The 27,928-nt window shown below is 34.8% G+C and overlaps 1 protein-coding gene and 1 long non-coding RNA gene across 3 annotated transcripts in view; both read left to right on the top strand.

Annotated features, from left to right (window-relative positions):
* Nucleotides 1-867: 867 nt before the first annotated feature.
* Nucleotides 868-18,361, top strand: LOC149807446 (uncharacterized). Its single transcript, XR_016415457.1, has 3 exons — nt 868-976; nt 3,741-3,898; nt 18,228-18,361. It is a non-coding gene; the product is annotated as an uncharacterized LOC149807446 (long non-coding RNA).
* Nucleotides 18,362-19,982: 1,621 nt separating this feature from the next.
* The window catches only part of LOC149807445 (uncharacterized), a 77,264-nt gene continuing 69,318 nt past the window's right edge, over nt 19,983-27,928 (top strand). For both annotated transcript variants that reach the window (XM_089966662.1, XM_089966653.1), the window contains exon 1: nt 19,983-20,773. In XM_089966662.1, coding sequence (XP_089822788.1) covers nt 20,005-20,773 — 769 coding nt within the window. In that variant the 5' untranslated portion in view covers nt 19,983-20,004. The remainder of the gene's footprint in view (nt 20,774-27,928) is intronic.

Raw genomic sequence — 27,928 nt, 5'->3', positions numbered from 1 at the left:
GTTAACGCGGTTACCGCCAATGCTAACCCTGAGAAGGACAAACATTGATTGGCTAACTAAGATCATCTGACGTGAGTAGTACTCTATAAATACGAGTGCAGACAGTGCACTGGCAGATAGCTGTCAGAGCGGCAAAGTATGAACATCTAAGTAGAAAAGAAGTTCGTCAAACCATCACATATATTTTTAAACAACCGATATTAACTTTGGCACTTTAAAATCCTAAAACTGAATCAAATTGTTAATTGTTATGAGGAGTTTTAAATAGATTTAATACACGATTGTCAGTGAATTTAAATGCTGTATAATTATTATATAATTCCTTATAAAGCCGCTGCTATCTCCCACCACATTGCTCAAGTACACTAGTACCTAATTTTTTTTTTACTGAGATCACTCTACCTTGTCAGAATATATCACAGTCAATCCAATATTTAGCTGTTAATATACACAGGAGTTTAATAATATAATTAATTTCACCATAATATGGTGTATTATAAAATTGTCTTTTGACATTTAGACAACTAAGTCTTATCTATATTATCAAAAGCCGATAGAAGTGTGACGAACACTGTGTTTGTGTAAAGTCACTATGCCATATTGAGAAGCATGTTCCATCTCACATTTATTATTTATAAAAAGCATTTTCAATCTTGAACTCTGGTCTTTTCGATATATATCACACGGGTTGTTACAATATATAAAACCGATTATATGCGGACTAATCCCCTTGAATGAGACATAACTTTCCCAGGATAAAATTTTAAGTTTGCACTAATCGTCCTCCACTGATAAGACTAACATCTGGGTTATGACGTAGTTCGTTGCTGTGCATTGGAACACATTTTTGTAGTAATAAGTTGTTTTGTTTATAACAACCAGGCCTTGTCTGTTGAAACGAGACAAGTAACTTTCAACGAAATCAGCACTCCAATGACATCGAAAAGGTTACTTTGAAGGAATTTATATAACTTTTGTAAGTATCAGTTCTCTGTATATATTTACGAACATACTTTAGGTATAGTCACCAGTCATGTAATCTATGTACACTGTTGTGTATATTTTTTTAATTGATTTTATCTGAGGAATGAAATGAAAACGACATTGCATTGCTATGTAGAACCAGGGAATATTATGTTCTGTTACCTGGATTGAGTATCAAAAGGGCATCCTTCGTTTGAAGAACAAAAATATCGCGGTTATTAGGGGAATCCGTGACGGCTCAAGTGTTAGCGCGATGGATATGTCATCCGTATTTGTGTGTCTCTAAATAGCCTAGCATGCGTTGGGGTACAGTTCTACGCCAATGAATTCCATTTAATTCCAGCAGTCAGTAAACGGTGCTACTGGACGTTATTTTCCGAATGAATAAGATGTTTTTAAATTTTAACTAAATCTTGTTTGTTGGTATCTTGACGCCCATCTATAAAAATGAATTTTTGAATATCATTATATAACTTGACTTGTTGGTTACTGTAAGCTTAACTGTAAAATATCACTTTTGAATAACATTATTGAGCTTGTTTATCTTTTGAAGCTCAAGTGTAAAAAAACAAACTCTGAATAGTATTATGAACTTAACATAATATTGTAGGGCTTTAAGCAGTATTAAATACCATAAGACTGTTTATTTGCCAAAAAAAATGTTTCTTGCATGCAGATCTTTTCAATTTAGTCGTGCTTCTTCTTGACGCAAAAGTACGCAAATTGTCATAATATCCATTCCATTTTAAGCACTGTACTTGGAAGGATTAAAGTAATTTAGACAAAGTAGATTTAAATTTTGACATTATATACAGTTCTCCAAATACTTTTCTGATATACTGGCCTCCACAAGAGTACGCATTTGCATGTAATGACCTGGAGAAATGAATATTACATGTATATAAAAAGAATATTTATGCTAATTGCCCGAAACCCTTTGATTTTCTAATAAGACACTAAATGCAGCAATTGATTCTTTCCTTTGTCTCCAATGATAATATTTATGTATGTGTTACGATACGACTCGTATGTATGTCCACCCGTGCGTCGCTTTTAGCTTTCCTTATTTGTGAACTGTGCCTATTTTAATCGAGAGTAATTATATTGGACATACATGCGAGTCGTATCGTAACAAATACATATTGGATGTTTTATGAGGATGAGTTAATGATCACGGTTTTAGCTCCTTCATGCAGCCACACGGGGAAGGATGGATTGTGGGGATGGGGTGAAAAAGCTCATAATTTTGCAAGTAATATTGGAACGTGAAAATAAGTAAACAACTGCAGATATTTGTGATGGTTCTATTTCTAGAATATAATTCTTTATGTCTAAACTCTTATGTTTGATACACATTATGCGATATATTGGTGTTTTTGCATAAAGTAGCCATTAAAAGTAATAATCCATAGTTGAACATATTTCCAAAGCAATCACAAGGTTGATGATACTCAGATGAAATCAGAGCATGCTAATTTCGATATAGTAAATATTAATATAAACATTTTATGCAACCAAAATAGCAAATTAACAAAATATATTTTCTAAAGAATGTAGTCGTGAGGTCAAACTGCTGCATCGGCTGATCCGATCACTTCGTCAAGTTTCAACTCTTATATCAGTTAATCGGATCTCTTTGTCGAGTCTGACCTCCTACATCGGTTAATAAGGTCTCTTTGTCGATACACCTGTTAATCAGAACTCTTCGTCGAGTCTCGCCTGCTATATGTATTGATCAGATCTAATCGATGAGTCTCGAAACTGAACTGAACTAGACAGCAGGTAAACATTTCCAAATGTACAACAACTCCGGATTGTGAATGTTATGAGTCTTTTAATCACAAATGCAATTGCACTGGCCGTGGATGAGCTACTCGTTTGGAAATGAAATCAGCGATTTGCATGAATAAATCGAGACAATGATTATTATTTTATGTTCAACGTTACTTCAGTTCCAGGAAAGTTGACGGATTTATATGGGCCTAACAGACTGCATGGCTGAAACTCATAGTGATTTGGTTTTCAATTTAGGAAGCAAATCACCCATACTTACCTAGAGATCAAGTTCACTGTTTCTACCAAAACTTTTTACTCCTTTGCCATTAACGGGGCATCAATGTTTTTTATCTTTGCTCTACCTGAAACGAAATAACCGCATTCATTTTAAATGTTCATTAATCATTTTCAAATCAGAGTTTCTTCCATTGTATAAGAAAGTGCAACGACACTCTTATCGGATTTCTTAATGTATACACACCCAGGACTACGTCAATAGAAATATATCTTGTGAAGGGAAAATATGTAAATAAAAATGACTAAACTTACGTCGGGATTTTAAAACTATTTAGTCATTCTGATTTAATAGCAAACATTAAGCCATTATCAGACTACATCTATTTCATATGATGTATATGTTGTTAGCTGAAAGTCCAAATTCATTTATATTTTGCAGAACAGGCGTCAGATAGCTACAGATATATGGATGATCTCAAACCAAAACCAGACCAGGGCAATCCAACGATCATTTATATCCGATTTTTTTTATTAATTATTGTGTTGTTTGTTTCTTTTATTGTAGTTTTTGTTCTTGCATGAAATCTCTTTCTCTGAGTCCAACTACCACAAGTTTGATGGAAAGGAGTGAGAAACGCGGAGATTTAAGCCAAATGATCCGTGATTACCTCTATGAATATATTTTGCCTCTCATTTTATCCACAACGACAAATATTACCATATACCTTTGTTGATTGTTTCAGTGTGGGTTTACTTTTGGTGGAGGAAGAAAACCCAGGGAAGAACCGTCCAGCCATTCGAAGCTACAGACAAGCTTTCTCATCTTTCTCATAGATTCATGCTGGCCATGCTAAGATTCGAGTTCACGCACACAGATGTCAGATGAGAGTGATTTGTAAAGGTAAGCGCCTTAGATCACTCAACCATAGTGGGTCCCTAACCATGCAGACTTACTTCCTTGTGTAGAAGTGTACACTTTGTCCCTATCCTTGCAGGTGTATTTCCTTGTGTAGAAATGTCCATGGTGTTCTTGCAGACACACTTCCTTGTATAGAACTGTACATGGTGTCCATATCCCTGCAGACGTACATCCTTTGTAGAACTGGACATTGAGTCATTATCCTTTTAGACGTATTTCCTTGTGTAGAACTTACATTGAGTCCCTATCCTTTTAGACGTATTTCCTTGTGTAGAACTGTACATAGAGTCCCTATCCTTTTAGACGTATTTCCTTGTGTAGAACTGTACATTGAGTCCCTATCCTTTTAGACGTATTTCCTTGTGTAGAACTGTACATTGAGTCCCTATCCTTTTAGACGTATTTCCTTGTGTAGAACTGTACATTGAGTCCCTATCCTTTTAGACGTATTTCCTTGTGTAGAACTGTACATTGAGTCCCTATCCTTTTAGACGTATTTCCTTGTGTAGAACTGTACATGGATTCTTTATCCTTGCAGTTGATATTACTTACAATCGTAAACTGGGAGTTTCGAATATTGTTTAATAGTGTTGGCTGATAAGATTAATTATGATATATTTTTAACACGGCTTCTAAGTTCGGTTTATCAACTAGAATATTGCTGTTTCTTCTGTTCCTGTTGTTATATCTCCCGTAATTTCCATACAGCACGCACACGCACTGTTTACCTCAAGGTCTAATCTTTTGAATAATGTACGACTGGGTTGAGTCTCACAGATATATTTCATCACTTTTGTCCAAAACATTTCTATACATGCCTGGTATTAAAGCGGGTATCGTGAGTACATATACTTATTGATCTCCTAGACCTAGTTTCCTTGGTCACGAAGCAGTGTCATCTCAAACTTGAGAGGGCATGAAGGCTTGCTGAAGATAACAATATAGATAGCTTTAGTTTAATTGTTTTTTTTTATATATTTAGGTTTCCAAAATAAGATTCACAATCATTTATTATAATATAAATTAAATTTCTAGAACTTTCTATTGAGGAATAGATGAAAACTCTTCAATATTACTCTGTCGGAAATGGTACAGGCTATGTGGCTCAACAGTAATTGATACAACATTTACAGATATAGTTCTGACAGGAATTATTTAATTTGTATATTCACCAAATTGCAAATGTGGATCAATATATAGAAAATTGTTAAATAATTTGTAAGTGAATATCACGACAATGAAATACAAAATGCAATTTGGTTTTGTATCCCTTGAAAACGAAAACATCAGAAATTATTCTTGGATACAACCATGCTAACAGAAGATTGAAAGTATTACATCAGCCCATTCCTGAAAGGTTTTTAGGAAGCTCAAGCACTCAAGCCCAAGATTTATTATAACTTTGATTAAAATGAAGTTAAACTAATAGAACGTTCTTGATCCTCTAACATGGGTTCCTGTTTTAGCTTGTTGAGTCCCACCAGCATCTGAGTTTGTTTTGGGTTTATTCTTGAGTCTCTTGCATAAAATGTTTCTGACTTATAATAAGCGTCCAACAGTACGATATGTATGCATACGTACCGTAACATAATGCGTCATTGCTGTTAGTCATTGTGGCACATATAATTTCGGATCTGCCAGCTGTATGCTGCAGAGTTATTTATAGGTCGATTTTAGTGCAACTATCATGAATCCATGAAGTTACAGGCATTGATGTATGATTTAGAATGGAACACTAATATTCCCTGTTTTCTAAGTTTGTGTTATATACTTTGACTTTGTGTTATTATTAAAATTATACAAATGTTGAATCTTGAAACTGAATATGGTTTGGATTGTATGTAGGAACATTCCTGACCGTCATATTTGCAATTTTGTCTAATTTATGCGTTCGTTATAAATGTCAACTCTTCCGTGTTTTTATTATGAGACCCGTTATTAGAGTGCTAATGTAATTGTATGTCGTTTAAAAGGTTAAATTCATGTATCCTTAACTGTATAACTAAAATTTCATCTTACATCTTAAATTTCACACTTAATATTATTTCTAGAAAGAGTCAAATTGGTTTTTCTTGGAGTTCATTGATGCCATTGTGTGCCAAGGTAAATCGGTTTAAGAGGAAAATCATCCTTTACGCCTGAGTTAATTATGTTGCATATGTATGCGTCCACATCTACCTGGAAATGTGTGCCTGTTATGCCATGATATCTGTGCATGTAATATTAATTTTGTAGTCTAGTTGGAAATCATTATCTATTATCATTAACAACAAAAGAGCAGAGTAATCCTCGCTTACAGAAAATGCCAATTTCCCTTTTAATCATATTTTGTATTCAAGAAGCGTCACAAACAATCGGCTGACATTTGTTAGCTTAGTTTAATGTCATGTATTAATAATAGCCGAGCTTCAAATGCCGCGTAGTACCTTGATTATCAACCTGTGAGAACTGAGTCGATGTGACAAATGTTTAACCTTGATTATCTACATGTGTAAACTGAGCCGATGTGACACAGCATATTACCTTGATTATCGATCTGTGTCAACAGAGTCGATGTGACGTAGAATAATACGTTGATTGTCTACCTTAGTTGATGTGACACAGCATATTGGCTTGATTATTTGCCCTTTATAAACTTGTTCGATGTAACAACCAATGTACCAGTTTATATCTACGTATCTTATTCTATTACTGTTGTATCCATCCATGTATGTACGTCTCTCATTAGCACTAATGTACCTCAGTCATAGAAAGCTTCCAGAGATCATTATTTCTGGATTTAAAAAGATTGTATGCATTTCAATAAGAAACAGATACACTGTAGTTTTAAAATTGCAATTATGCTTAATCCTGCCAACATTGCTCCAGAGTAATAATATGTATTTATTCGCTATGTCTCTCTACGAATCACGAGAACTTCTTCGTCTAAATATTATAATAGATTTTGTAATTAACAATCATTGCTACAAGCCATTAGTTTTATGTCATTGACTACTCATCTAAACCATCCGAACGGTCTTAAATAGGAGATAATTGTGTTATTGTTTGTCTTGCTGACTTGTTTAAATTCAGTATGTTGTTTTAATAGTTCTAGATACTTCTGACCAGGTACTTAACGTCTAAACCATGTCTTTGTAAAATTTAAACAATTGCATAAGCAAATCATTTAATTTAAAAGGTGTGATTGTATTTATATTTGTAATTAAATACCTTACCTCATGATCCTGGGTCAATATCTCAGTTTTGTTGTCATAGTTTATATATGTTTATTATTACACACACGTCCTGAATTACGTTATTTAGCAACTGTATAAATCCTGCATACAAATAGTGTTTGTTATTACAAAATTATTTATTTAATTAGATGCACATTATATCTTTGTAAAACAGTAGATACAGACATCGGTAAACATTATTGGGTATTTTCGCGTTGTTTTTAATGCACACTTCTGTTCCATTCCTGGAAGAAGATTTAGTTAAAAATATTTGTTCAAATCAAAGAAAATGTATATGTTGATATATGCGTTATCACAGCAACTTACATTTAATTGTCTCTTTAAATATAGCTAAGGTATACATGTTATCCCAACCATCTTTTCATGTCTATATACAGAGTGTCTGACTTACGATTGAAGAGGGCTTTTTCGAATCCCACAATCGGATCTTCCCGGATAATATCCTATGTTTATCTGCAAGGTACACGATCAGACTTAAAGCTGGCTTTAGTTAGGTAAATGTTTTAATGCGATACATGTTGCTTTGTACTGGGAAAATTATTTGCAGTGACGGGTCGTTTTAACAACAACGAGACTTTGTCTGGGGAAAAGAGGTAGGAAGATGACATGGCCCTTACTTCGGGAAGATTACTTTTAAAGAAATTACAAAATTTTATAAGTTAAAGTTCTCCATATAAACGTTTAAATCTTAGCACAATCTATTGTGTCCTGATTGCTGTTGCATGATAGTAACACCAACTTCTGAAGGCAAAAACATACTTGCTGCTCAACAAGTTGCTAAATAATTAGCCTAGACATGGCAAAGTAATTATTTATAAGCTCTATTCTAGCCAAGATAAATACAACACATTTAGCGAATTTGACCAATCCGTGAGAGGATCTAAGTCTGCTGAATAAAACAAGACAGTTAACAAACTCTTCAGTACTTGACTAAATGGGCTGTTCTATTGTATTTGCTGCCTACAATAAACGCGGCGACCATTGCCACGAGAAAGATTCTGCTAAATATAAGTAGTTTTATCACGAAGCCTGGTGGTACCAAAACTATACATTTATAGCAATTTATTGAAATGCAACAGATATTCTTGACTGTATATAACTGCCGTTGACGAATTTAATTTACGAGACTGAATGTACAAGTTAGCTAATATTTATAAACATATATAGTATAGTCACATATTGAGAGAGGAGGGGCGCCAATATGATGTTATGAGAAAGTATGTGCCGGAGCAGCACCAACTACCCGTTTGAATTCTTGAAGCAAACATTGGTAAGCAAGAATTTCAATCTAAAGCAGCAGAAAAAATAATTATACATGTCATAAAATATAGAAAAAAGCCGCAGTGACAAACGTATTAGAGTACTTCGCAATTAGGCGACGGATCATTGTTAGCAAAGACTGTGCCTACCGCAGGGGAATATAATAAGTATTCGGCGATAAAGGCGAACACCTAGAGACGTAGTACAATACAAAAAGATGGGTTAGATGAGATGTACATGAAAGATATATTTAAGCTGGAAGAGAAGAGGTAGTTAATTTAACAGGATGCTACGTGGTCAAAGAAGTGATCAAGCAAGTATCCAGTCAAGTGAACTGAAACATAAAAGATGGAGGCCATTGTTTATTACGTTTTGTTTTACTAGACTTTTATATTTTAAAAATCCGCTACCTCACAGTTTCTTATTTACGCTTGGAGTTGTCGTTGATATTTTATTTATGTGAACGCCGTCTCGCCGAAGCGATGTTATTTATTCAAACCTCGAAACCCACCTAATACTATTTGCTAATTGTGTTGCGACAATTTTTTGTCGCTGCAAGCAATTCTGTGTATATAATTATTTGATGAATGTAGTCGCATCGAATTGAATTGTCATCAGCGCGAGGGACACCATTTATTAACAATCTAGCCCAAACAATAATTCTGACTGATTTGCTTAAAATAGGAACTGTGGTCGCTATTCATGTTGCATCATGACCAATATTTGTAGCCACTGCAAACCCAAAAATAACATCCAGAGCCAAACACGCATATCAATTTATTTCACGATCGGCGCTGTTCTCTTGGAGGTTTCATCTTGAAGTTACATTTTTCGCTTACAATATTATTTTCACGTCTGTAACATTGACTTCATGTAATTAGTAATGTAATCGAGTTAGTGTGATTAATAATGCAATTGCGTAATATAATTGCTTGACAGATTGACCTTGATCAGGTGTAACACGTCAACGCATTTCTAATCAATTAGACCGTTTTAAATGCAGAACTGTCATACAATCATAGCAATTATCTCCTTGGAGGTATTTAAAAATGTGCTTTCGGTTGAAGAGTGGTATAACGCCATGTTCATTTACGAACATGATGATTACAGGACTACATGATATTTCCCGTCATCTAAAAGGCATTACCCCAAATAAGTGCCTACTTGCTGAATAACATTCGAGATCGTTTTCTTCAGAATCAGCCAATGTTTTGTAAAATATTTGTTGTTGAACGTAACAGCGGTGGATGCAGCAGCCAAATTCACTTTTCGCTGTAGCAACAATCTCTGAGTATTTCCACACCTGATGGTGCCGTCAAAGATTTGACGTTTTCACGTGCTAATGCTAAAATATCACGTTAATGATATTGACATGTCAGGGTTGTCCCATCTATCAAGTTCAATTTTGTGTTTAACAATAATATATTTTAATGTATACAAAGGTCTGGTACAACCGTTTCCACGAAAATATACAGTATGTTTGATGAAATCACCATCAACATTATCATCCTCTGTCGATTAATCTAACACGTTTCCGAGAAACTCAGCAACCTCGTCACTGCAGTCTGAATCCATTACCTATATGTAATAAGTCTAATCTTAAACACAAATGTTAAACACGTGTTGAAATGCTTCAAAATGGAATTCATTTTTGAGGACTGATTATATTTGATGCTCTCTCTCTGTGAAATGGGTCGAAATCAATTTCATCATTTTACAAGCATATCACATCAGAAAAAAAATTCTAATATCACTGAGGTGTTATTACATTTCGCTGCATTAAACTTATCGAGTTGTTCCCAAGTCATCGACACGGTAACATTATCCGGTAATTTTGTTTGAGAAAGATTTAATGGACCCAGCAATAATTGTATGTGTTTTTTATTTTATTTTCACGAGCTGATATTTGCTAGTTCAGGCATTCATCTAGCGATTATAGATTATCAATTAAATTCGTAACAGGTTCAATATTTCTATATCAAGTACTATATCAATATTCCAAAGGCGCTTTGAAGACCCCTCATTCAGCACAAGCTCCCAACGAGAAAGGATATAATTTCCACAATACATTTGCACCCATTATCACCACGTGCATGAAAATACACATCGACATCGGATTACATCATCAGCTCTAGATGTTCCAATAAAAAGAAATAAGTCTGCAACGAAGTAATGAAATCATGGTGGAAAATGTTTGCAAACCAGTATCATCGTTATGATGCCAGTCCTTTGAGACCATATATTATGATATGCACGTGCAATGTGGCGTATGAATAGGTATGTAAACTTAGGGCCTGATGACCAGATCGCATAAACAATAACAGACACGAAGGTGATGGGAATACCGTAAGTATCCAAATTTTAATATTTCTGATAACGTTTTACTAGTAGCGGCACCTGCACCACGCAAAATTGCATCGTTGGTGTTCTTCGTAAGGCTTAATGTGAATGTGTGTTTTAAATAGCCATGGTGCGTTTAACTCTAGGGTCCGTTTTTTTTTCTGCACCTGCTAGAGCAGACACCTGTTCCAGTGATTATGTTTATGCTGCTTATTTAATATCCTTAGAATGTTCCACAATTTCCCTTGTTGATTTAATCAGAGGTACAAATGTATGTTCAAAACCAGCAGTGAGACCTTATCGTGCAGGGTGTAGCCACCCCGACTGCAAAGCATTTTGACACTTGTACTACCTGCTATAATACTGGTGTTCACGAGCATCTGTATGACGTCGGTTTTCATGCTATTATATGATTTCAATTTCTGAAGGCGGAGCTTTCTCATTCGACATTGTATAATGGTTGAATTGTGTTGTAAGACACGTTTGTATGAAACTCTTTCAAGCGTCACACGTTCGTGTCAAGACCCGCACCATATTTTATTGGACCAATTGTAACATCAATAGTAAGAAAACTATACATTTCTTGCTGGTCTTGGAAAACATATAACGAAATTTATTCATAGTTTGTGTGGCGGCACACCAATTACAATGAATGTTTGAGAGACCGTACGCGCCAATACCACCATCATCAACATGTTACAGTTGTCTCTGATTACCTTAGGCAATCGTGCGTATTGTTAAATTAAATAAACCAATTTGGTATTTTTGTGTCAACCGCGTGAAAATATGTATACTTGATTATTTTAAAGCACCACATCATCATGTGCTACATGATTATTTTCATTTGCATCTACCTCATCAGTGGTAGGTGCTCCATTAAACCGTCCAAAGACGTTCCATTCCTGGAAATGTGGAAAAGAAGTTTAACGCAGTAGTTATGCCATCTCTTTTCGGCGTTTCCTTAAACTATATTAAAACATTACAACATGTTTGATCATCAGCCGACTGTGCAAGCACGTACAGACAATCAAACGACGTGAGTCATATCAAAATTAGAATCAACAACAATTGAGTGCTGATGATTACGTGGTACCGATGACTGGTCTGGGCTACGTGTTCGTGGAAAAGTAAACAACAGAAAGGTCTTTGATTTGTTCAAGTCAGAGCTTATGAGATCTTTGATTTTCCTTTTTCTAATTCCATGGAATAGCATATTAAGTTATAAAAGTGTTATATAATTCAATCAGGGATTCATGTTGTGTGCGATTGCGGAGCTTTTCATTGTTGTAGAGCAAACAAGTGTATATTTATTGGACCTTCTAGTTCAATTGGGAAAAGCTCTGGATGCAAACAAATATTTGCAAAAGTCGATGATGATGATGATGTCTCCGCTACATTGACAAGTTTACCAGGAACAATATGGAGTAAATATTCTGGTGGAAACATATAAAGTTCCTTCCATAACCTAGATACAATGAATTATGGCCTGGAACACCACTTGGTTGTAAAATCATTCAAATTCTGGTGAAGCATCAATAAATCGTGACTTTGATTATCAATCTTCAATACATATCCGTGTACGTCAATGTTCCGACGTAGATCTGTTGTGTGACTTAACTGTGGCTCATCAAACATATGTTGTTTTTTTTGTGGCATAAACGACATTCCACAAAGCAATATACGCTATACATGGCGGGCAGTAGAACTGCTGAGGGAAGAGACCGGGAAAACTCTGCTGAGAATAGCAAGCAGCTTTTGGGTGGTGGGCAGGTATATTGTATTGATATAAACAAAACAAACATGAATATAAAATGACGAACATTATCGACAATATACTATAGTCTTCATTGGTATTGGAATATGAAACCTCTTTGGAAAAGTTAGCAAGACCGGCAAAGATAACTCATGGATAACTCGAGCATGGTTGATAGTTATTACTAAACAAGCCGGAGATCGTATAGCAGCCCTATAAAGGGAGACAAGGCCGAGTGGATATAGTCCACGGAAAGAAAAGTCTCCCGGCACAACATTTTGTATGAGGGCAATTGCAAGTGGTTCCATCAAGTACAAAATTACAACCAAAAGTTAGTTTTTACACGTAATTAAATCACTTTGTGATTCACAATGTCCACCAATGCACTAGTGGATGTCAGTGTACGTCACTCGTAAGGTGAGGCGATTATGACCCACCAACCACTGCCAAAGCTTCTAGCGATAACGGATAATCGTTATGAGCGGGATTAAGTTGCTCAGATTAAGTTGCTCAGATTATTGTAGATCAACTTCAAAGAGGTAACTATTGTTAATGTTGCCATTGTATTGAGTTGGGTAAATGAGCAGTTGTTCGGCGCTATATACATGCTTAGAAAGATCTTACCTTAGTACTTACTTTGCCGATTATCCAACCGGGCCAATTGTCATTGCATAATGCAATACAGATCCTGAACCAGTCCCATCTGTCAGCAATAATAATAGTAATGTGGATATGTTCGCTTTGTTCATGTGGGGATAGTGCGAATGGATTAAAGCCTGTATCCCAAGTAAACACATAGCACCGATACCGGTTACAATGGAGCACGTTTATGCAATGTAGCTTAGTAACCTGCACACATGTTTCACTAGTGTAACTATTTTCATGTGTGCTAGGGGATCTATTCAGCGTTAAATATCAAATAAAGTTATGTTTTTCTGCTCATAAGCTTAACCAAGAATGCGTCGTTTCCGTTTTAAGATAATTCATAAGTTAATTACTTTGTCAGTATATTCCGGCCTGCGAACCTATATAACCTCTTTTGAGCCGTTTTCATAAATCTGTATGGTGTATTCAAGGCGGTAATGATTTAAGTGTTCCTTCCACGTTTTTAATCCACAATTCACATTCCCTTGATAAATTAATCTCATTATTAGAGACCTCCACAATCTTTCAAACTATTACAAGTGTCGTCTGTCCATATATATATATATATATATATATATATATATATATATATATATATATATATATATATATATTAACATTAATTCTGCCTACCATTATCAAGCATTCTCCTGTAGAATCCAGGGATATCACTTTCCGTTATGTTAGGTGTATATTAATAATTCTCTCCATGCATCTATCAGCCTAACTATCTGTCAATCTATCTATCTATCTATCTGTCTGTCTTTCTGTCTGTCTGTATATCTATTTATCTGTCTGTCTATCTATATATCTATTTATCTATCACTATATCTATCTATCTACCTATCTATCTATCTACCTATCTATCTATCTATCGATCTATCTATCTATCTATCTATCTATCTATCTATCTATGTAACTATATATATATTTACGTATATATATATATATATATCTGTATATATATATATATATATATATATATATATATATATACATATCTATATATCTATCTATCTACCTACCTACCTACCTATCTATCTATCTATCTATCTATCTACCTACCTACCTACCTACCTACCTATCTACTTATCTATCTATCTATCTATCTATCTATCTATCTATCTATCTATCTATCTATCTATCTATCTCTCTCTCTCTATCTATCTATCTATCTATCTATCTATCTATCTATCTATCTACCTACCTACCTACCTATCTATCTATCTATCTATCTATCTACCTACCTACCTACCTACCTACCTATCTACTTATCTATCTATCTATCTATCTATCTATCTATCTATCTATCTATCTATCTATCTATCTCTCTCTCTCTCTATCTATCTATCTATCTATCTATCTATCTATCTACCTACCTACCTACCTACCTATCTATCTATCTATCTATCTATCTACCTACCTACCTACCTACCTACCTATCTACTTATCTATCTATCTATCTATCTATCTATCTATCTATCTATCTATCTATCTATCTCTCTCTCTATCTATCTATCTATCTATCTATCTATCTATCTATCTATCTACTTATCGCTTCTAATGTTTCAGTGCAGCATATTCTGTAGTAAAATTGCAATCAATCATTCAGGCCTGACTGAAGGTTTTACTATGATGATCATTATCATACCATGTAGTGTCTATCGAAATTGTGTCATAGTCGTCTTGCTGGTTACTGAGGTTGCTGTCTCTGTCTTATATGACTTTTGCCACTTGCTTGACCACTTGCTTGACCACTTGCTTGACCACTTGTTTGAGCACTTGTTTGAGCACTTGTTACACCACTTCACTGTAGTCTATTAATAAGACTAGCTTTTATGCTACAATTAAGAATAGTTCTGAGGATAGAGGCTTTGCAATAGAAAATTAACACAAATATAAAACTGTTAGTATCAAGCTACTAACTGTTTGATTTTATTGCATCGATAGCTGGCAAATGCATTTCACATGTAGAAGTGCAGAATGTGCATCTGGAAATATGCGAAAACATGTTATTCCAAGTTCTGCTTCAGTCTTGTTAGTTGAATTTAATTTGGAAATCTCACCACCCGATTTTGTCACTGTGAAGTTGATTGTTCTAAATAATCATGTCGCACTGCGATCCGCGATTATCAAATGTTGATTTCAAATTCTCACAACCACATGAAGACACTGACATCACTCTTTGAAGATGATTCTTCTAAATAGTCATGTCATGGTGCAATGTGTGCATCTTATCGAGTCGTCACTATCAAGTCTTGACGTGTTAGGCATTCAAAATATGTATTTTAGTATGTGTGCAAATCAAAATCAATTTCAATGTTATATAGATTTTCATGCATTTGGTCTATTATTTTGTTAGTTAATCAACTTATTGCGTTGGCATGAGTTGCAGAAGAATTGTAATGTGCTCTGCCGCTTATTTTACTTCATATGCGAAGTTCATAATAAGATATATAAAGTTATATGTTCATTGGTGATCACCTATATATTGTATATAGAATAAACGTTGCTGTGGAAATTCATTGAGACTTAGATTATTCCTTTTTGGCATTGTGTTGATTTATTCATGTAGTAGGTTCATTGTCTTAATATTATCGCCATACTACTCTTGTTTCCTTTACACAATCTTCGCATCTCAGATATCATATATTTCGTTTTTCAATTTCGTCTATCATCTTTTCCTGTTACACATATCCGTATTAGTGCTCCCTATTCTCTAAAACATTTATTATGTGGTAATTCTTTGTCAATTTAAGTTTAAAATTTGTATATGGTAAAAAATACTGTCCTAGGCAACTGCATAGTTGATTGAATATTGTGAAAATCGTCGCCATGCCTTCTAGGAATGAAATGTAGCAGAAGCTTAAACATTTTGATGTGTGTAAATGTCATTACTGGTTATTGTTTCATAATTTTGCAGGTCAACTTGTCGTCTGCAATGTGTCTTTTTCCAGCTTTGTTTATATGCAGTTGCATTCAAAACGGATAGTTTATAATGTTATTTAAATTTATACCTTGCTGGAGTATTGCATCATTGTTGCAACCTATTATTCGTCTTTTGTGTATCATTTAGCTGTATAAATATTTTAATTAATGACCCACAATGTCCTACATCTCACCATGTGATCAGTACAAATGTCGCATAACGTGCACTTTATTGTTTCTATTTCTGTGTGACATTAAGAATAGTGCAATTTTTTACACAGATAATGCATGCTGCTGTGTAATACAGGGATATATATATATATATATATATATATATATATATATATATATATATATATATATATATATATATATATATATATATATATATATATAATGTGCTTCTATTGTCTCGACGGAGCGGCTGTGCATACAGCAGCCCGTTTCAGACAGGCGTTATTGCCACATCATTTATTTAATCGAATCTAGTTTCTTACTTGTTCCAAACTGCTAAACAATTCAGCATAGATTTTCCATTTAACACGTACACACATTATGCCTTTCATTCTCTAAACTTACGTCTCTTCTACCTATGTTCTCTTTGTTCGTGAAACATGTTATCCGTGTCCTCTCCATTAAAATCTCTAACGTTTTAAACAGCATTATCACCTAAAATTACTTCTCTGATTCAATAAGAAATTTAGTCCTCTGTAAAAATGTTTTAAATTATGAGATTTGTCTGTTTCGTGAAATTTTGAATTTAGGAGACCCATATACACCATTTGTCAGATAACATAAATAATCCATACTTAAGATTTTTTTTCTTCCTTTTATATTTATATTCTTGGATTTCAACTGTGTCCGCCTGCCAGGATTTTGTATTTGGATGACACACTCGCATCTTGACAACGTAAACAATATACATTTAAGTACACAATATCACATCCGAATAGTTGGTTACTTGGTTCGACTTGAGTTCGGACTGAACGAAGTTTTTTTTGTTCTTCAAAGTCATGAGCACTTTCAAGCTTCTTAATACATTTAGCTTTTGAGCATGTCATACTTCATCTAAGAAGTCGATATCTTTTCACACTAAGCGACCATTTGTATTAAAGACGTGTGCTATGGGTTGGCAAATTGCATATGTCTGTATGTGTATGTGGCAACACTGATCAAAAGAGATTATATGGAGGGCAGGTGTCTTAGACCTCCACTAAAATTAAATTCAGTGACTCTTCCAGGACATTCACTGACCTCGAAGCAAATCGCCAGTACCACAAATATTTAATGTAAAGGTGAATACAAAAAGAACAAACGCTGACAAAAGGGAGACCATAAATAACAATATCGTCAATGAACTGATATTGTCATTATACATGAAGCCGTCAGACGAAATCAAATCTAAAAACGAGTTCAGAAGCAGAAAATGATTTTCAATAAGTTTTAAGGACTTTGAAATTAAAATGCCAATTTTCAAGGATTTGAAGGCTTCGAATATAAAATCCAAAATGTAGTCATGTTATGTCTTTCAAGGTAGCTTATAAACTGGAGAGAGAGACAGGGAGACATATATACAGACACACAGGCAGACAGACAGGCAGTCAGATAGGGACATATAGTCATAAAGAGAGAGAGAGTTGACCATGGATTCTATCGCATTATCTTTGGCGCTAGCAGGGTGTTAAAACATACATGATTTGCCTTCAGATATTTTATAGCATTTGCCATGTAGATGCAAACAATATCAAACAACAGAGAAAGTGGAACAATGTGCATCTGACCTTAGAGACATGATTAGAGGCTTCGGGAGAGGTCACAATACAAGGATTCGACTGGACGGTTTTACGCTAGTGGACAATCTACTTCTGTATTGTGAGCTACTTTTTTAGTTTAGAGATCTACGAATATGCAAATATCAAGATGGAACTATTTTCCCACAGTTGTTTAATAATACTAATACTAATAATAATAATAATAATAATAATAATTTATTTCATAAGCTCTTTACGGAACAAACTTATAATTGAAATTAAAACTGAAGCATCTGTTTTTACAAGCAAGCTGATTTCTCTACAATACTGTATAAATTAGCTAGAAGTTATGTACACGACATGGGCACGTCTAAAATTTTAGTCTTTATATTTTGCAGCCCAATCATCTTGGAAAAATTATGTTATGTTGACACTTCACTTTACATGGTGTCGTAATTCCTGAATAATTGAGGAAATGGCCGCAGGAGGAGAGGAAGAAAATATCTGCAGACTGGTCAATGTTGGGTATTTGGAACTAGGTAATCTTCATAACCGATTTGCTCAAAAACGAAAAATGAATATATGCATATTCTTTGTTCTACTCTTTGTTCTTTTTATTACTTTCGTTCCTATTCTTGTTATTCTTCGTCTTCTTCGTCTTCGTCTTTTTCTTCCCTTAAACGTGTCAATAGTGGGAATGTTTATGCCATCATTAATTTGCAGAACGTCTGCGAATTTATCATAATTTTACCTAAGTCAGACATGATTAACGGAATATGGCAGCAAATATATTATGAGCACTGAAAGTTTGAACTATTCATTAGAACCAAAATATGTAGCAGATGGTATGTTGGAGCAGTGTTCTAGCGTTATCAAAATGAATGGAAAGCACATTATAAATGACTAAGAATAAACACGGAATACTAATTAATACTAAAACTACAAAATACTTTTCAAAACTCAGTTTTTAGTTCTTTGATTTTGCAAGTGGCTGAACTGAATACGTTTCTATTTAATGTGTACCCATGTAGAATGACAAATATTGCACTTCGCTTTAGATCATTGAGTAATTGAGTATATAGTGTGTACAAATGAATGATTGTTGTTATTGTTGTCATAGGGTTTAACGCCATTTTCAGCACAAGATAGGCTATACATGGCGGTCAGTGTTAATGCCAGAAAACCCCGGAAAGAACCACCGACCCACGAGAAGCTACCGGCAAGCTTTCTCACATATCCACATTGGCCGAGCGCGAGACTCGAACCTTCGCAGACAGAGGTGTGATGGCAGTGATCCGTGATGGAGAGCGTTTAGACCACTCGGCCACTGAATGAAGCCACATATATAATTCTCATTGCAACAAATAAATGTCCTACTGTATGCACAGTATAGCTTTCACATGCATTCCGGGAAAGATAACAAGAGAGTAAAATCTTCCACACGTTAGGAAAATAATACGTTTTGTCAATATATATATATATATATATATATATATATATATATATATATATATATATATATATATATATATATATATATATATATATATATATATATATATTGCATTTACTGATAGTGGCAGTTAAAACAACAAGAAATATGATTTACAAGTGCACATAAGGAGAAAATCTATGTATAACAGGGCTTTGTTGCCGACGGGGTAATTATATGAGGTGCCGTTTATTATATATATGCTATTATATAATAGTATAATTCAGCCAATAACCAGTTACCATTGCCTCACTTGATACTCTCCAAAGGAAGTCAGAAAACCGTTCTTGAAAATGAAGATGGCTGAAGTAATACAGAAATGCATTGGAAAAAAAGAAATAACGTTAATTCAGATACATCTAGCTCTTTTGCCACATACGACTGTACGTGTGTATAACAACAACTTTAAAAAAGGGAAAATAGTAGGTACAACTTTTAAGAAGAGCAAAACAATAAAATGGCAATAATAACTATAATGATTATGTTGGTTACATTTATGAGAGGAGACTATTATCTTTGGTCAGCAACAATGGTTTTAGCGTTTCAATAGATATATATAAGTTGTTTTGTAGTTTAAGGTAACTATTCATGCTTAATTTTGATTTACTTGTATTACTTTCTATTGTTCCATAGCCAACTTTGATCCCGACTTCAGTGGTATTGTTGTGTCGGGAAACAATATAATGGTAGCAGATATTAATCGGTGTAATATTCAGGTCTACTCAAACCATGATGGAAATTTACTGGTTGCATCACAGAAACTGGAGTCACAACCCTGTGGTCTCTGTCTTGTCAATGACATGGAATTATGTGTGCTTTTGAATAACAGTACGATGGAAATCATGTTGGTACGATGTGCACGTGACACATGTAGCATAACACGGGTGAGGATATTTCATATAAAACCAGTTTTTCACGAATTGAATGGAGTGGTGAATATGACGAATAAGGTTCTTGTCTTTGGTGAGAAAGCGGGCACGCTTTGCTTCTGTATTGTGTCCCTTAATGACGGACATACTGAACATATACACGAGATTTGTAAAGGGTACCAACAATATAGAGGATACAGTTATAGTCACGTGACCATAAAAGATAATATGATTTATATGTCCCGTTATGATGGTTCAGACTCTCCTGATACTGGTGTGTATGCATATGATATTCAGAATCCAACTCAACATAAATTTGTTTACAAACATAATGATCTCAAGAATCCCAGTGGTATAACTGTGGACAGAAGGGGGTTTATTTTTGTGTGTAACGACCATCAAGTATTACCTCCCTGCATTCATCATCTTACATCCACGTGTAAACTAGTGACCATATACAGTGACGGAATACCATGGAATCCCAAGGACATATTCTGGGACCAGAAAAGTGGACATCTCTATATCACAAGCAGGATGAGCAAAAAGATCACTCGATGCGAACCTTTGTATTTGGACCATCAAGGTAATCCATATTTATTATTTAATTGACATAATCTTTTACATTGCAGGACAAATGAAGATGCAGTTTTCATTTATTAACAATTCGCAAGGACATATATTCACTTGTTAATAACGGAATGAGACATTAAGATAACGTTTGTTATATAGGGGAGCATTTCCTAATCTTAAATAAAGTTTTACAAAATGTGTGTTATTACAAATATTAATACTTGTATAGTTTTATATAAACCTTGCTGTCAAATTATCTGGTCATTAGACAACACCGTATCACGTCATCACGAAAAGTACTCATGGGCACAGTCGACTGTGTCAAGAATAGATTACCAGTACAGGATAGTACACATTTTCTATCTATCGCTGCGCTTTCTTTGTAACATCATTCAGTCTAACTTAGACCGGATAATACATAAGAGCTGGCTTTGTCTAAAGGTATTCATCCGCTGTAACAATGACCTTGCCCTATGCATTCTTGGGATGCTTCACTGATGATTTTACAAGGAATGTGTTGGACCAGCATACGGAATAAACCCGTAATGTAAAGCATTTGACATCACAGTCTAATACATTGACAAATACAGCCGATGCAGTCAATACAAGACGTCTACATGATTAGCAAGGCCTGTCCTCTAGTAGAAATGACAGTCGAGAATTCAGTTTAATACCACACAACATGCATTAGGGTTGTAGAGTGACACGCAGGCGAAACAATTCGAAAGAAATATAGATGAGCGAGCGGAGAACTCATTCTTCAAACTTTTTGAGGAATCAGACGCTTTTCTTTAATAGTTTCATTGAACCAATAATTACTTAGTTAGAAATTCAGTTCTGTGTTAAATAATGAAATATACATATTGATTTGTAAAAACAATTTAAGTTGTTAACATAAATATTTTAATTTGGCTGCATACTGCTGATACGTGATCTACGAGTTACTTGTCTGGGAAAGGTGTTTTTAAATAAAAATGTTCCATCGCCAGATTTCATCTGTTAGAAACCGAATACAGAATATGGGGAGGAAGTATAAATGTTATAAGCTAAATCAAATCAAACAATGTAAAGTCAATCGTTATTGACTGCCCCAATTAAAATATATTATTGCATGTTTGTTCTATAGCAGTATCGTGAAGCCAGAACAGCCATATAAAGTATAATGATGTATCATCTAGAAGACGTTATATGCATGTACTGCTTGAAAAGGTCCTATTTAAGTAAAGTATGTTCGGAATTCGGAATTCTGTGGTAAAGGGATTTAAAGCCTTATTTGTGCATATGTGCACGTGCATTTATGGTCTACTTTTATATCATAAGCATGTAATAATTTTTATTAAATCTGTACCATAACAATCGATTTATGAGTTTCAGTATCATGGTGGTTCTTTTTAAAATTATTTTTATCGCAACTGTCAAAGAAATTAATTAAAAATGTATGAATTTCCGGAAAATTAATTTAAACCAAGGTTTCTATTAATTAATGCTTGTTTTCAGAACACACACTATATTGTGTTCCTTTGTGTAATTTTATTACACAATGCTGCGATTGTACAATTATATAATATCATAATTTTGAACAAGAAACGACATTCATAGATTATTCTTTATTAATCGGATAACTAAATATGCAACAAGTAATAAAATAGAGCGGAATAGACATTTAAAAATTAAAGAATGTGTGCAGAATTGATAAATGAATCTAGTTTCTAACGTTCATTCTAATTTCAATAGTATCTAATATTATGATCTCATAACTGTTATTCATACCGTGGTTTATAAAATAAGTGTACTATAAATGGACCTGCAATAAGAGATTTTCATGTGGTATAATAAGAACCTGATGCAACTCTCAAACATATTCCAACCCAACCATATGTTTCATTGGTAACATACGTTCCTCGCAAATAATTCAGCATAAGAACAATTAAATAAACTTTGTTGTACTATAGAGATGCATTATGGATTTGGTACAGTAGCACAGCTAGCAGCTAGTCGGACTCGTAATCAGTTATCATAACCGCCCAGGCCAGCAGGGTATACCGGCTGCCTCGGTGTCCCTAGGAGAAGTAAGAGAAGGAAAGTTACCTCCCTCGGCAAGACAGTACCTTGTTTAAGTTATATATATATATATATATATATATATATATATATATATATATATATATATATATATATATATATATATATGAAGATATATCAATATCGGGCAACAATGCTAGAGGCAGATATATAGATAGATGGGTAAGTATATAGATAGATAGTTACAACGCGTTTCAAAAAGCTTAATATACTTAATATACTTAATCGTACATTAGTTGTTCTCAAACGTTTCTGTCCATGCACGAATAAGCAAGCATGTCAACAAAGAAACGTTTACTTCTGTAGAAATCACGCGCTTGCTGACATTTTTGCGTCCTTTATTCTCTTTATCACCATGATTGGTTCAGTATTTGCAGTTTGATGTTTCTTTAACTTGTATGCATTATATGTGTGTATGTGCAAATCATTGTTGGTGTAACTGGCACAATAGATTTGCATACAAGCCCTACTGGATTGGAAACTTATTATAAGCTGCTTCGCAACATTGATTAGACAATCTGACTATCGGAATCTTTGATTTCTTCACTCTAAGGGTGACTCTGTATCATTCATATACATACTTTGATTTTGCTCCTGATTTGCAGATACATGGCCGTTTAAGATTAACGTATAATAAAGAAAACATGAACTGAAATATTTACTACTAGGCATCACACTCATAAGCAAATGAGCTGTCACTGAGATAACACTAAGAACTAGATATAAAATCATGAACTGCAATGCCGTATATACAATTTTCAAAACAGTTTATATTCTTTATAGATTTACCATACTTTATATTAGTCCCATCAATTGATCCCAACCAATTAATAATTATCTGTGATTTCTTATCAATACACTTATATCATTACTTGGCATTTTTTTGTCCTGTATATGTTTTATGCTTATTTGCTACCTTATGTAGTGTTTATACTAGAATAAGTAAGTCAGTCAAATATTGAAAATTTGTGACTATATCTCCAGTTACAATAAACGTCTCAATTTGACTCATAAACAGCATAAATTTGTAATAAAATGTATATATGCTAAATAATTTATTGATTTAATTTCCGTGATGAACATGGCAAATGCTTGAGAAGTTATATCGTATCAATGTTTTAGCAAGGTTGAAATTATAAAGGCAACGCAAGCATAGTTTTGGCTTCATTTGAAACCAAGTGGTAAATGCTAGCATTGCGATCTTCCAGTGATCTTCCAATGAACTCTCAACCCAATAAGATGGTCAAACAAAGTTGAAGTGGTGCAATGCCTTACTTGTCCTATGTGGGAAAGTGCAAGCAAGTAACTGTTATTTAATTACATGTTTTCACAGCGCTAGGACAGTATTGCATTTAAGCTATAACCTACGTAAAAAATGGTGGATGGATAAATGCCAATGAATATATGCATATTCATTGCACAAAATGGCATGGAAAGTGAAAGATCTAGACAGATCTAAAAAATTTGTGTGCAATTAAATGACCACATCAATTATCTTTTTCAGTATTTATCATATTATATTATACATTTTAATAACTTCTTTCAAACTGGATTAACAATTATTAGAAGAGAACGTGTACACGTAATGCTCTTACAGTTCTATAGACATGACATGTACAGAGGTCAAACGTGTTGGATCAGAATCAATCATTATGAATGCATAATCAATTCCTGAAGGTGCCCTTTAAAAACGGAGATTTCCGATCCATCCGGTCTGTTATAATTCAATAGACTATAAATAATACGAAAGAAGGTCTTAGACAATTACGATCTATAGTTATCAATGAGTTGATCTTGCGTCGTATTGACTAAAATTATGACCCGTCTAGAAGCAATATTTATTAGGTTATTTTGAACAATCTTGTCTTACTCTTATGTTAATAAGCTCTTGGATGAGCTTGACTGAACCCAGGATGCACACAGTTAATGAAGCGACCTCGCGTCTGATTTACTGGGCCTGTTATCACGGTGTAGCTCATATTTCCGAACAGCTTTGATCAAACTGTAACTTCAGTCTTGTGAAGATTATGCATGATTTGGATAAGAGAAAGAGTGACACATCTTCATGCAGTGATCTTGCAGAAGTCGACTTAGTACAGATTTCGGCATTGGCCAGCGGGCTATAGAATATATGGTAAACATTTAAACCTGTGTATTATATACATGATATTGTTTATATTATATGTTCCTCTTGAAAACACACGAGCCACCGACCGTTACGTCAGTGGATAAATTGACTCATGCCTTCCTACTAAATGATTGAATTTGTAACCAGTTTAGAGACACAACATTTAATTTTAAGTAAACCGATTTTTATTGTCAAAACATCAAGTTAAATTTGCTAGAAACAAATTAAAAGTAGTAATTCTGGTTAGACTTAATGCTCAAACTGTGTACAAAGAAAATATTTTTTTATAGCTGAAAATACGTTTTTCTCTAAATTAAGTCAAGTGAAGTTTCCGTGATTTTGACCTGAGAATCGCACATATGGCTTTTTGAGTTTTTGCTTTGAAACAGTACATGAAGCAGTTTTATATAATTAGAACGCAAATGCTCGCCTTTCAATTAAACAATTAATACAAATGTTGAAACACAGTATACTATAAGGGTTAAAATGAATTTTAGGAACTTACAATTAGTCATTTGTAATTTATTTTTGAAGATCGGGCTAAACATAATTTTATTATAGAAAGAATCAAGGGTGCAAGTATAAACATTATACATTAATTAGGCATCTGAATGTCTCTACACAATTAAACTTTTTCTTCTAAATCTGTGTTTGCTTCAATAGGAATATTTTAATGCATCAATAAATTACGTGCAACTATTGTCTTCATTTATTTGCCCTTGGTTTAATTGCTCTCGTCCCCATTAGGCAATTCATATGGGATATGGGGACAGGGATTGGACCGTCACCCGCAGTATCTACGCTACATATTAATCATGTTGGAGACAGGCAGTCTGCATATGCGAATCTAAATCCCCATTCCATATTTTCCTTTTAATTCTAAAGGGTTGTTAACATAGCTTTTCAAGGAAGCGAACGATCCTTCCCATTTATTTTGCCATTGATGTACATGCATTGACCTTACAATAGTACCGACCCTCTTGTCGCGGACCCAGATCGTCTGCTTGTGCGAAGTAATAGAGAAAGGAGCGGAGCCAGTTTTCGTTCCTGCCAGACTTCTTTTTAATCACTAACCACTCCCCATATGACCATTCATGCGGCCGCGGGGCTCTTTGCCTCTGAGATTAGGTCCCAATCGCGTGGGTAGAGAGGACAAGAAAAATATCTCTAGTTTGCAGAAAGCATCTGGGTCTACATCAAGCCGATTTGACATCACGTGATGTTTACATCCACATCATGGGGCCTTCAAGAGGTCTTGACAGAGGGTCGGTCGGTACTAATCTTCTTGCTCTCTTCCATTCGGCTATGACTAGGGACCTCTCGCAAATACTTCAAAAAGGTTAGGAATTTATAGTTAGTTACCCGTCCTCCCGCCAAGCAGAAATCACTGGTCTAGGCAGCAATACAATACATTATCCCGCTGTGTCTTTTCATTTTCCCATCTGACCCTTTGAAATCCTGGAGATGATGTTAGATAATGTTAGGCTGCTCGTCACTATACCCTTACTTTACACTCTTTTTAGGCAGCCTCCTTCAACCGTTTAAAGGAGGAATATTTGTGTTGATCTGCACTGCAATGCTTACTGGTGGCGGTGGCCAGAGCATCCATATATGCACTGTGTTTGGCGAGGGCGCTAGGAACATTACTCTGGACACTTTGAATGCCTTACTGGACTGCAGTATTATCATCTTGGACTGCTTTATGGAAGTAGAAATGTTATTCGGAATCCTTGCTATCTGCGTGGTTTTCATCATATATGGAACTAGCAGAATCGGTTCCTTGCATTCATTCATAGCCCGAAGTCACCAGCCAGAACGAACTCCCGTCCTGAATCTCATTGGGTCCGTTTTCTAAATTATACATGGGATACACAATTAACTGTCCATGAATAATTCTCATTAAAAATGTCCTTGAGACACATCTTTATCAAGACAATACAGTTAGAAAAACCTAGGGAGGAAGCTAGCATCAGCTTCCAGAGATCCTTTGAGTTCCCGTCTAGCCATCTATTCAGAGAAATTGTTTGACATTAAGGACGATTCGTGGGTCCATTTCATTCAAGCGAAGGTTTACCCGCCCAATTTCCGGAAACAACATATTTCGAGGACCCCCTCTCTGTCATCTTTTTCACTGGTCAAGACTAGACCAATTAATAACAGAGGTGCTCAACTATGGAACGAAGTGCGTGGTAGTGTGGGATTGTCTGGAATCCATACATGGTATAACCTTTAAATCGCTTTCTATTTTAAATGCATTTCTTCAGCATCAACAATTCTGGACAGATATTCCCGTTAGCAACGTCATACGGACTCGTGATTTGGTAGATTACATCAACCTTCAGGACGCGTATCTTTATATTACAATCAAATAACAATTTTTTCACCTCGTTGGAAATACACGTTTTCCAAATGTTGAACCGGGTCATTCAGCATAGCCTCTATCCTAATGACTTTTACTATAGTTGAGGGAATAATTACCCCACAATATAAGGTTCAGGATATCCCCATCCTCCAGTATTCAAGCCACTGGATCTTGCACGGGATCTATCCTGCTGAGAGTCAATTCGCCTTTCCCCAGATGGGGTAGATCTTCATGGTGTCTAGACCATAGTCCAGATTTCCCTCAATATAGACAACGTGGAAATGATGGCCGTATAAATATCACGATATGAGTGCGTCAACCACATAGGGAGCTATTGCATAATTTTTTGCTAAGGTAGCGTACCTCAGGCGACTAGGAGGTAAATATGCTCCAAATGCATATATTATTTGAACTGCCTTCGTCGGACAGACTAATAGCGGAATACCCTACATGTTGTGCATATTCCGGGAAAGAAACATATTGTGGCAGACAGTCTGTCCATGTGAAGAAAGGTAGCGTCTGCTCGGTCATGCCTCCTACTCATCAGAAAGATCCTACAATGCTTCACAAAATCATTGTTCCTGCTAAAATCACCA

This window comes from Sinohyriopsis cumingii, chromosome 1 (genome assembly GCF_028554795.1).
Source record: "Sinohyriopsis cumingii isolate HCF-2022 chromosome 1, ASM2855479v2, whole genome shotgun sequence".
NCBI classification, from domain to species: Eukaryota; Metazoa; Mollusca; class Bivalvia; order Unionida; family Unionidae; genus Sinohyriopsis; species Sinohyriopsis cumingii.
This window is presented reverse-complemented; position numbering and strand designations above follow the sequence as displayed.